Here is a 12,251-nt window from a genome sequence, read left to right as displayed (position 1 = left end):
ACGTCTGCCTCCGGACCCTACACCTTTGTTTCACCTGTGCAGGCTCAGTGGTGGCGTAAGAAGCATGGACTACAATTAATGTCTATACCGACTCATCGACTTAAGTACACACCACCATCTGATTGGGTACGGAGTACCACTTTCTCACGCAAACCAGAGTTTTAAATCAGACCAAGTCCAGCCATCCATAGGTTTACATAATTATCATCCATGGAATCCTTCAAATACAGCACCCACCTCAAATTTCCACTAGGTCTCATCGCTTCGTTTTCTCCTGTCTCACGAGGATTTGGAGGTTGAGGCCCCGTAAGTCATTCTGGCATTCGGACGTAGGATTGTTATTTTGAAACCATAGCTCGACTATTCAAGTTTCGGGATTACTCGAAGCATCCCGGGCAATCTGTTGATATTATATATTCATTGTATATACGTCAATGGAGATACAAGAAGTAGAAGAAGACAGCATGGTTGCCACTGCACATAATATGGACAAATGTTTGGGCTGCTCCGAGGACGCGACGAGAGGCACACTCACCATCCTCACCTCTGACCACAGACTTTCGCCCACGGGCCATCAAAATTCTAGCAACCCCAAAGAGAAATCGGCCGATTTGGAGGCGAATTTGGCTTCTGCCGGTCGACTAATCTCATTCTGGGACTCCAACTCGTTAAACTCCATGCTGTTCCAGAGGAGCCCAAAAGAAGCCAACGAGTATCTCGACGCTGTGGACGGTCTACGCGCTCTCATGGAACGTCTCGTCGTCGCGCACAGCAGCTCTGCCATGCTGGTGCGCGCGCAGCGCCTCACGGAAATGTCGATGGCCCGCCTTGAGAAGGAGTTTCATGGAATTCTGTTGGCTAACGTCGAGCCAAGAATAGAGCCTGAGGACGCCAGGTCGAGCCACGCTTCTTCGGACGAGGGGTTGACAGACGAAAACGACTGCAGCAGCGGCCGCAGTCAGAGTCGGAACTCGAACGCCGACGAGATTTGCGAAATCGACATGATGTCAGTTGAAGCCGTGCTGGACCTCCGCAGCATAGCGAAACGTATGATTGCCGGAGGGTATGGATGTGAGTGCGTACGAATCTACGGGCAAACCAGAAAATCTGTAATCGAAGGGTGTCTCAACAGAATCGGCGTCGAGTGGCTGAGTACGAGCGACGTGCAGAAGATGGAGTGGGGAATTCTCGACATCAAGATCAAGAACTGGATACGCGTCGTGAACATTGCGGTGCGGATTCTGTTCGCCAGCGAGAAACGTCTCTGTGACGAGATATTTGCTGGGCTTAACAACGTCAGCGACTTCTGTTTCGCCGAGGTCGTCAAGGGGCCGACGACAAAGCTTCTAGCGTTTGGGGAATCCGCGGCCATGAGCAAAAGGTCCAGCGAAAGGCTTTTCACGGTGCTCGACATGTATGAGACTCTTTGGGACCTAATGCCCGACATCGACACCGTTTATTGCCAGGAATCGTGTGCGAGCGTGAGGACGCAAGCGTCTACGATCCTCGTTCGGCTCGGGGAATCGGCATGGGGGATTTTGACAGACTTCGAGAATGCAATCCAGGCAAGGAATTCAAAGACCCCGGCACCCGGAGGCACCATTCATCCGCTTACCGGGTATGTTACGAATTATCTGAGTTTTTTGTCTGATTACAAGGAGACACTCCTGAACATAATGGCCAGTGCACCCATTGGTATCTCCAAGGACATGCCTGATGACCTGGTAGACCTGTCTGGGGACCTGGGCGGGCATGATGATGAATTGGGTAGCGTTGCCTCTGCTCTCTCTGTGAGACTCAGATGGATTATCATTAGTTTGCAATGTAAGTTAGATGTGAAATCTAACCTCTACCACGATGTTCCCCTGTCATACCTGTTTCTCATGAACAATCTTCATTACATTGTCAAGAAGGTCAAGGGTTCGAAGCTTTTGGGCCTGTTAGGGTATGGCTGGTTGAGGAAGAATCAGTGCAAGGTGAGGGAATACGCGGAATATTACGAGAGAGCGGCATGGACAAAAGCCCTCAATTGTTTGAGGGAGGATGGGATTCACGCCAGTGGGGATTGTTCCAGTGGAGTATCACGGCAGGCCTTGGAGGATAGATTGAAGTGTTTCAATTTTGTAGTTGAGGAGGAACTCAGGAAACATTCTGGTTGGACGGTCCCGGATTTGCAGTTACAGCAGGAACTGAAGATTTCAATCGCAGAGAAGATGATACCGGCTTATCGGTCCTTCTTGGGCAGATTCAGAAAGTATTTCGAAAGTGGAAGGCACTCTCAGATGCATATGAAGTACACTCCTGAAGACCTGGAAACGCATCTCTTGGATCTCTTTCCCAGCAATCCATCATCCATAAGCACTTCCTTGTCCAGATCAGGGAAAGAAGAGTATTAATTAATGTGTATCGAAAGATCATTATAGGAAGATAACTTTTGAATTACAGATGTCGTATTCGAGTCAGAGAAAACCTCGGTCTAAATGGAAGCATTCTTTTCAAGCTTGTGAAAGATCGATGATTGTGATTAATTGTCATGTGACATTGTACAAAATGGATCTTCTTCACGTCAATCTTCCGTGTGCCTATATTCCCAAGAAAACTATGTGCAGGAGTTATCTTGCGTGTATTTTCTTGAATTACATATTTCTCTCTTTCTTTCTTATCTATTCATGTTTTGATTGGAAGTTTTATAACCAATGTTCACACTCAACTATTTGAAAGAGTTTAATATATTCCCAGTTGTTTGTGTTCTATAATGTGATTGCTTAGCTTCTTGTCTGCACTCTAGATAATTTGGCTAGAGGATAGAGGTCGTGCTTTGTTTAAATTGCAGAGAAACACATGAAACATATCTTAGCCTCATATGTCATTAGGTTGGTTGGATAATCAAGTAATTTATTTTTTTGCGCAATTCTAAATCCATTTTTGACATGAGCTCATTTTGCTTATCAAGATTTTTATGCTCAATTTTGAGTCTCAGGGGAAATTATTGCCGTTTAAAGTCTGTTAAGATTTTCTTGAGTCTCACGAGTTATCTTGCGTGTATTTTCTTGAATTACATATATTTTTCCCTTTTTTCCCTATCTATTCCGGTATTACATATTTGAAAGAGTTTAATATGTTACTAGTTTGTGTTCTATAATGTGATTGCTTATCTTCTTACTTGTATTCTAGATAATTTGGTTAGAGAATAGAGGTTTTAGTAATTGAAAATAATTAATATTATATTGTATTAATGGAGAAATGGTTACATGGTTGTAACGTAACTTGTTAGGATTAGTTCCTAGGGTGTAGGAATTTGTTCTCATCTCCTTATTCTTTTGAGATGTATTTATTGTCTCATCTTTGATTAATTGAACATGGGAGTGTACCCTCCAGTTTATGCAGTCTCCAGGTGCACCTTGCTCACCTGTGAGCTACTAGTTAATTCAATTCATATTTTTCTTTCCAGTTTTCTAACATGGTATGAGAGCTCAGATCTATTGAGCTTGATTTACCTGCAGAGCCTTATTGGCTACATTAGAGCCCTAGTGGCTACAGTGCCCCAATGGAAACATAGGAGCCTCAATGCTCACATTTTCGGAGACTAGGTGGTTGGGAGTGACGTGCCTTACAGGAGAAATTTATTTTCTCACAAGTCTCAGCATATCTCTAGCTGAGCACAAAGTGGTCATTGCAGCTTTCGGCCTGACAAAAGTGATGATCATTACGGATCTTAGGGTCAAACCTACGATGATCAACGTCTTCTTAGAGAGAATTTAAATCTTCGTCATTTTTCAGTCTAAAAGAGTGATGGCATGTTTTTTTTGGCTTTGAGCTTCAGATAGGGTAGTTTGGTGGTAGATCTAAGTTGCAAACACAAAGATCGTGGTAGATTCATGGCAGATCGATCAGATTGGAGGCAGTCTAAAAGAGTGATGGCATGTTTTTTTTGGCTTTGAGCTTCAGATAGGGTAGTTTGGTGGCGGATCTAAGTTGCAAACACAAAGATCGTGGTAGATTCATGGCAGATCGATCAGATTGGAGGCAGATCGGGCAGTTTGGTGGTAGATCTGTGATCGATCCAAAGGTTCTGGTATGTTTTGAGATTTTTATTTTTGTAGCTTGTAATTGTTCACTTGTTAAGGACCGAAGGATTGAGATTCCGATCAGTCGAAAATGAACAATTTTGCGGAAGCTTATCTCAACGAATCTAATAAACTCGATGGAACCAATTATACCAATTGGAAATTTAAACTATAAACGTTGCTTAAGGGATCAAGCGCTTGGTCGATTGCCAGTGGTGATGAGCAGAAGCCGACCATGGTAGTAGACGACACAACAACACTAATGCAGGAATGGGATAAAAAGGAGAATAAGGCAAAAGTCTTATTGAAGATGTTTGTTAAAGACAATATTATCCCGCATATTAGAGATTGTAAATCGTCTAGTGACATATGGACTACACTCAAGAACCTCTACCAAACATAAAACACCAATCGCATTTTGTCACTTAAAGGCAAGTTGTTTTCCATGAAGATGGAGGAGAATCAATCCGTTGCCAGATTCGTTGCACGGGTCAAAGAATAGAAGGATAGATTGGGAGACATTAGGGAGAAGGTGTTTGATTCTGATCTTGTCACAATTACATTGAATGTGATGACAGATGAATACTAGATGTTCATCACAGGCTTGTCCGCAAGGAAGGAAACCCCTGCATTTGAAGAGCTAACAAGAATCCTGATATGGGAAGAAGAGCAACGACATAATTTGAGACCACAGAGTGTTGATCTTGCTCTAATCACAAAGAAGAAGCCATACAAAGGGAAACAACCACAGGGACAGAAAGGTAGTGGAAGTTTTTAGAAGAGACCATTTAGAGGTATGTCTCCAAATAAATCTGACATTAAATGTTTTTACTATGGTAAAACCGGTCACTTTGCTAAGTTTTGTTTTAAGAGACAAACAGATGAGGCTATAAATAAATAGAGAAAACACACAGGGTATTTTGCCGATGAAGGTCACAGTCATGATCTTCAATTATTTGTCGCTGATTATGCTCTTTCAGCTATTGAGGAGGATGAGTCTGAAATATGGTTCGCAGATTCAGGCACATATTCACATATGACAAGTAATAGACATTGGTTCGAAAATTTTGAAGAAACTGCTAGTTGAGCTAACATATATCTAGGTGATGATAGAGGTTATCAAATCAAGGGGTATGGTGATATTTGAGGGCTTATTTTTGACACTTTAAATTTTTTTATGTATCAAGTGTGAATAATTTTTTTTTTTTGTTAGTGATTTTCATGTTGATTTTGAAAAGTGTTGATGAGCATCAACCCTTTTTGTTTAGAGGGCTTAATTTTTACACTTTAAATTTTCTAATGAATTAAGTGTGCATAATTTTTTTAAATGTTGTTAATTTTCATGTTAGTAATAAAACATAAAAATAAAAATAAAAAAACATGACAAAAAAGTAATACAAAAAAATTTATAAAAAAACACAAAAATCCTATAAAAATATTAAAAAAAACCAAAATTAACTTGTAAAAAAAAATGAATAAAAAAATGAATGAAAAAGAAAAACCAAAAAACAAATAAAAAATGTCAAAAATTAAATTAAAAGAATGATTTTTTTTCAAAAATGATATATAATTTAAAGAAAAACAAATTAAACCAAAAAATAATCTAAAAACATTTTTTTAGGTTAAAAAATAAATAAAAAATAAAAACTTCATTAGAAAAAAAAACTTAAAATAATTACGAGAAAAAAAACAACTTCAAAAAATTAACTAAAATAAAAATTTAAAAATATCTAAATTAAATAATTTAAATAAAAAATATTAGGTTAAAAAATAAATAAAAAATAAAAACTTCATTAGAAAAAAAAACTTAAAATAATTACGAGGAAAAAAACAACTTCAAAAAATTAACTAAAATAAAAATTTAAAAATATCTAAATTAAATAATTTAAATAAAAAATAAAAATTTAAAAATTGTTTTTTAAAATTAAAATTATATAAATAAAAAATAACATAAAAAACAAAAATTTAAAAATTAAATCATAAAAATTGAAAAAAAATTAATTAAAAAAAGTTGTTTATATAATATTTTTATAATGATTATATATTGAGCATATGAACATGAAAAGAATAATATTTTGTTTATATTTTTCTGACTCGTTCCGAGATACATATATATATAGAGAGCGCGCCCTTGCGTAAAATTCAGTGATCAAATATCTGTGAAGTACGCACATGATAATATCACGCGGTATGACATGTTAAAATATGAAGATATTCGAAATTGGGATGGTATTGACATGCATTTCGGTCTGTTTCTCGTTAAAAGAGTTTGAAGAAAATGTTGTTTTTAGTGTGATTTTTTGGAGATTTTGGTGATGGAATTTGGTGGAAAAAATTGAGGTTAAATCTTGATGTGTATTATTTAAAATGGGTTTTTAACTGTATATTTGGATTCAGCACCCTAAAAAATGCCTAAAACGCTTTGATTGTGCAGAAATTACCTATCAATCTTGAGATTTCAATAAATTTAAAGAAATTTACCCTAAAAAACCCACCAAAAAAACCTCCAAAAAAATTTCACTAAAAACAACTGGCAAAAAAAATACGGAAATCCTCCATTCTAGATATTTCTTACTTCGCCTCTGGCGGCGTAAATATTTCAAAGTTGGGGATTACGAATTCCTCGATTCTATAACATGTTAAAATATGAAGATATTCGAAATTTGGATGGTATTGACATGCACTCCTGTCTGTTTCTACGTTAAAAGGGTTCGAAGAAAATACCGAAATCCTCGATTCTAGATATTTCTTACTTCGCCTCTGGCGGCGTAAATATTTCAAAGTTGGGGATTACGAAATCCTCGATTCTAGACATTTCTTACCTTGACTCTGGCGGATAAATATTTCAAAGTTGGGGATTACGGCTCAGTGATCGGAGAAATCAAACGTGGATGTCAAAAGAGCGGGATCTGTGAGCCGACTTTTGAACACGAGAAGAAGAAACCATATCATACCTAATGACAACCCTCAGGATAACGCCACATGTCTGGTAGTACGATTGAGGTTTATAGATAAACATTCTAATGTAGTACGGCTGAGGTTTATACATAAATCATGTGATGTATATTTTTATAATATTTTCTTTCAACCATGGAAAAAAAAGAGTGAGCAAAACTTAGGTTGTTAAAATTTCGAATCAGAAAACACTCATGCTTATATAACATAAAAACATATTTTCTGTATTAATACCTCTCAGCATAATAAAGAAGTAAGGAATTTTTTCTTTTTAAAGCTCAATTATTATATATATTTGTCATAAAATGTTGGTTGAATTGAAGGCAAAAAAATGCGACGTGACTAAATATTTTATAAATAAATTTGATCGAATTTAATAGAATGTTGGAATCTAGATTTGGACATATAAAATATTTTGATATTTTTTTTGGTTTGAGTATATATTTCCACACGTCATCGTAGTATGTATCTCTGGTAAGAAAATCAATGTGTGCTTCGAGCTTGCCACCACTAACAAATTTCAAGCGTGAAAGAAAACCAAAAACAAAGAAAGTGTAATTACATTATCCAACTTCTTATATGTTATTTAATTTTATAAAGATGATGAAATTCTACAAATACAATAGCTATTTCAACCATTCAATCAAATTTACAAATAAGTTTTAATGTTAAATTTTTATAAGGGAATTTATATATCTTTAAATAAATGTTACAAATAAATATGTGAAGTGTTGTCTCAAGATAGGGAAATTATCTTGGACACACAATCACTTGGTTGAGAGATCTTGGACACACTAATCTAGGAAACAACTTCTAACTAATAGGAACATACTCCTTAACATAGCAAGAATCACAATTTAGACAAGTAGGAATTACATTTTCCAACACACCCCCTTAATGACTACTTGTTTGGATATCAATATGAAAAGTCTAGTTGTGGTCAAACATAACAAGAGAAAGTCTAGTTGTGGTCAAACATAACAAGAGAATATGTCTACGTCCATATAAAGGAACAACCATCCACTGGAATGCAAGGGTGCCCAACCATTGCGACCGCCGGTTTAGTAGGGTGTCCTTCGCATACATGGTTCTGTCAACCATTATAACTGCACACATGCACCTGTACTTGCCAATCCCACTCCAACATCATCATCATGGGTTTTATCGAATTACCTATAACTATGCTCTGGGTTTTATTGAATTACCTTCAACCAGGCCACCAAGGCTTCGCACTTTGACCAAGGCTCAACGCAGCTGCCAAGGCTCAACTCAACCATGAAGGTTCTAACATGGCCACAAAGGCTCAACTCAGCCACCAAGGACCTCAAATATGACACTAAGGCACTCTAGTCAGTATGAGCCACAAATGCCACTAAGGCTCACGAGAGAGTCGACGCAACGAGGCCCAAGGTTTTCTCGGCTCACCCTCAACCATGCCAAGGGTCTTTTCAGCTGACCCTAAACCATGCATATAGGAATATTTTTTGTCCACTTCACTCTTACATGTGGTTTCTGGCTTACCACAAACCGACATTGCAAAAATGGTTTATGGTTGACCACAAACTTGCAATTACAAAGTGGTTTTAATATTACCACAAACTTTATGGGAGTACACATGCCTCATCAGGGTTACAATACACACTCCAACTCATGAATTTTTCGTTACATACTTTCCAAAGACCACTAATAAATGTATGTGACACATAATACAACATGTTCATGAGCCTATTCCAAACACTCACACAAGCTTTGAATTAATTGTCCATCATCACCTAATTTTCAGTGTAGTTGTTGCACAAAATTAATATTTGTTGCACTCTTATTATCCACCACGAAGTGTCTTTGCATCCTTTTTTTTTGGGTTAAATTGTTGTCTTTGACCATGCACAATTTGTTAAAGTAATTAATTCTAACAAAACCACCCCTAATTCCAAAACATTTATAAATATCACATTTTACCATGGCAGAAGATCACTGAAGAGACTGGAACATAACTGCGATCCACGTAATCACTTTACCAATTTAAATTTTCATAATGCAGCGTTACATTCCCATAAGCTTACAACTCAAAAAACGTTCACTTTCCATTACTCTTCTTCAATGCTACTAAGCAGAAGGAAACCCTTAATGCCCACGCAGCAACGACTCTTCTCGGTATTAAATCTTCGTATGGATTTCTCTCCGTCCATCGATTTTTAATTTTTTTGCAGTGGGGCTAGTGATTTGGTTCTACCATGCAGGAAAAAAAAACATCCTCGTCTGTCCCGACCCCAAATCCATAACACTCTCCATCACAGCGCTAGATTCTTCATTGTCCCTAGCTTTCTTGCGGGCCAGGGCTAGAGATAGAGGGTTGTTACTGCTATGAGAAACAACATCTGGATTGGCCATATCGAATCTCCTATTGCCGCTTTCCGCAACGATCGCTGGAAATTGGGATCTTCACAAACGAGATTGTGGCATTATGGCAGATCGGCTCTGCACCTGAGCACCATATCGACTCTAATAATCGATCAAATTTTCCTACACAGCTCAAAGGCTTTGAACGACCATATAGTCGGAGACAGAGAAAACAAATTTTCACGCAATCCCCATGGCGCCACTGCTAATCACTTTCACGAGCCGCAGCCCCTCGAGCGACTTACCACACTAGGTGCTCACACCAGTCCGCCTGTTCTCCATGAAACCCATAATACGCTGCATATTGCAAATCAGTGTGAAGGTGGTGGAGACGTCAAATGGAATAATTTTCTGTGTGGGAAATGATCTAGAACTTATTCTTCATCGAAGCAGGCCCACACAGCCACAAATCCACAGATACTCTGTATTTCGCAAGCCAAAACTCCTCTTCTTCGGATGCCTTACAACCCAAGGAACTCGAGATCGACCTGACCTCCTGCCATGATATCTTTCATCTCCGTCAGCGTTAAATTTCTTGAAAAACATATTCCAGATCTTTGACATGCTGGGAGGATGCAAGACTCCCACACCGCTCTTTCCACAACCAGTTGCAGAATTGATTTGTTTGCGTCTCCTTTTAACCTGGAGTCAATCTCGAAATCGTCTACCCACCCCATCTTCGTGCAACACCACTCCCTCAACTCTCATATCCCTGCTCAATGGACACACTAAAACTTAAAACAAAATATACTCTTTATTCCCAACACTCCCATGAGGGAGTCCAGTACAGGCCCATACGAGCTCCAATACCATGTTTTATTTTTACAAGGGAATTTATATATTTAAAATAATATTACAAATAAATATATGAAGTGTTGTCTCAAGATAGGGAAACTATATTGGACATACAATCACTTGGTTGAGAGAATATTTGTTTTTATTTTTATTTTTATAAAAGTATTTAATCAGTTTATATCATTTAGATTCATTAAATGTCTAGAGATCAAGTCTGGAGATGAATCTAAAAAGGTACTCTTGCATTCCATAATGGATTTCTTCAAACCTCTAAATAGGCTTCATCTAACAAATACCTAGACAAATACCATGCACTTGTACAAACCCATCAATTTATTTTTTTTAAATGTTGACAGAGTAAACATAACATTACATTGCATAATGCCTTGCCTAAGGTTTTATAACATGGCTGCCATAATGGGTTTTAGAGCATCTCTCGACACAATTAAATATGATGATATGTCTCAGAGAATAAAGGGTGGATTAATTGTAAAATGTAAATTGAAGTGTATTTTTTAGGATATTGGGTCAATGTGTCCCATGGAAAGTATATAGTTTGTAAAATACAATAAGAAATATATTTATGTAAAATTAATAGTGAGACATCAATTATAAGAAATATGGTTAAGTACATCTTCTCATATTGTCAAAATTGTCAAATTGACAAGTGATGTGTGCTTCCAAATTCAAACATACTAACACTTACCAATTTTCTTGTCCCTTGAATATACCAATGGATCAAACTATCTAATAGTGAAAGAGCTATACTTGGGTAGGACTTTTTTTTCCCTCTTACAAAAATTATATAGATGGTCACATGGAAATGAAGATAGAACAATTAAATAAAACCAATATTGTTCAAACAAATTGAGTTTTTGAGAAGAAACATATGGATTCCCACATGCTAATGGAGTTTCAAGTGATCACATTATGAATTGTGATCACCCACTTTCTTCGCTTTTGATTACCTTACCAATTTATACTACTAATGGGGAGGAGAGATGCATTGAATTCAAATTAGTGAAATGAAAATGGTCAATTCTAACATGTTGCAAGTAACATACTGTCATGCTAAAAATGGCAATTGTAAAAGAGAAATAAAATTTATATAGATTATATATGCTCATGTAACATATTATCACATTGCCAATGTCAATTTCTTAAAAATTATGTAAAATTTTGTTACACCATCAATGTTGGCTCCAAAAGAGATTAGAATTTTTTATACCCCATAATATATGTCAAATAATCATAGTCCTATAGATTTCAATAGAGATTTCCAACCTTTTATTGTAATAAAATCACAAGTTCTTAGTGCAAACAAAAATCTTAAAGAATATTTTAAAACATTATTGAGAAATATTATAGGTCTTGTTTTTGTTTTCAATTGGGTATATTTTACTATATTACTTTTTATTTTGAGTTATTTTACCTTATAACAAGTCCTGTAGAGGAAATTAAGACTTTAGCCAAATACAACAGTGTTTTTTTTTTTTTATTTTTTTTCTCGAAAATGCTAATTTAGAATTAAGACACGCTAAAAATAACCAAAACATGCATGTATCACATGAAGTTGAGAAATTATATGGGAAATCACCAATTGGCAATCATAACCCTCTCTAAATTCGAAGATGGAGTTGTTCATCTCATCCCCAAGAGTCCCATACATTTATAATGATTTATCGTAAGATTTATACTACAACATACCTCCACATACATTAGCACGAATATAAATTTGTACAATTTTTTTGTTTTGTTCATTTAATGTTTCTTGAGACTTTATTTACTAGTTAATAAGTAAGCCACTTTTACCTATGTTAACAAGTTTTTATTCAACTTAGCTTTAAGTAAATTTAATGGCTAAAAATAATTTGCACAAAATTTTAACTAAGCAAATGTTATTAAACTTTGTGTTTACCCTCATGGAAAACAAAAATGTTGATAAATTAATTGTCATACTAACAAATCTTCAATTGGATCAAAATTTCAATGGTATCATTAAAGAAAAATAGTTAATATAGAAGACAACTTTTT

General features: G+C 36.4%; 1 protein-coding gene across 1 annotated transcript; it reads left to right on the top strand.

Annotated features, from left to right (window-relative positions):
- Positions 1-204: 204 nt before the first annotated feature.
- Positions 205-2,705, top strand: LOC149189396 (exocyst complex component EXO70A1-like). Its single transcript, XM_089413201.1, has one exon. It carries the CDS (start codon positions 435-437, stop codon positions 2,394-2,396), a length of 1,962 nt encoding a protein of 653 aa, XP_089269327.1. The 5' UTR covers positions 205-434; the 3' UTR covers positions 2,397-2,705.
- Positions 2,706-12,251: the final 9,546 nt, after the last annotated feature.

This window comes from Pinus tabuliformis, chromosome 3_1, assembly GCF_031772625.1.
Source record: "Pinus tabuliformis cultivar Carrire ecotype Pingquan chromosome 3_1, CPIR1, whole genome shotgun sequence".
NCBI classification, from domain to species: domain Eukaryota; kingdom Viridiplantae; phylum Streptophyta; class Pinopsida; order Pinales; family Pinaceae; genus Pinus; species Pinus tabuliformis.
The sequence above is the reverse complement of the archived record's forward strand: the minus strand, read 5'-3'. Positions and strand labels throughout refer to the sequence as shown.

Coding starts and splice junctions, on each gene's coding strand:
- LOC149189396 (XM_089413201.1), top strand. CDS start 435: ATGGAGATACAAGAAGTAGAAGAAGACAGCATGGTTGCCACTGCACAT.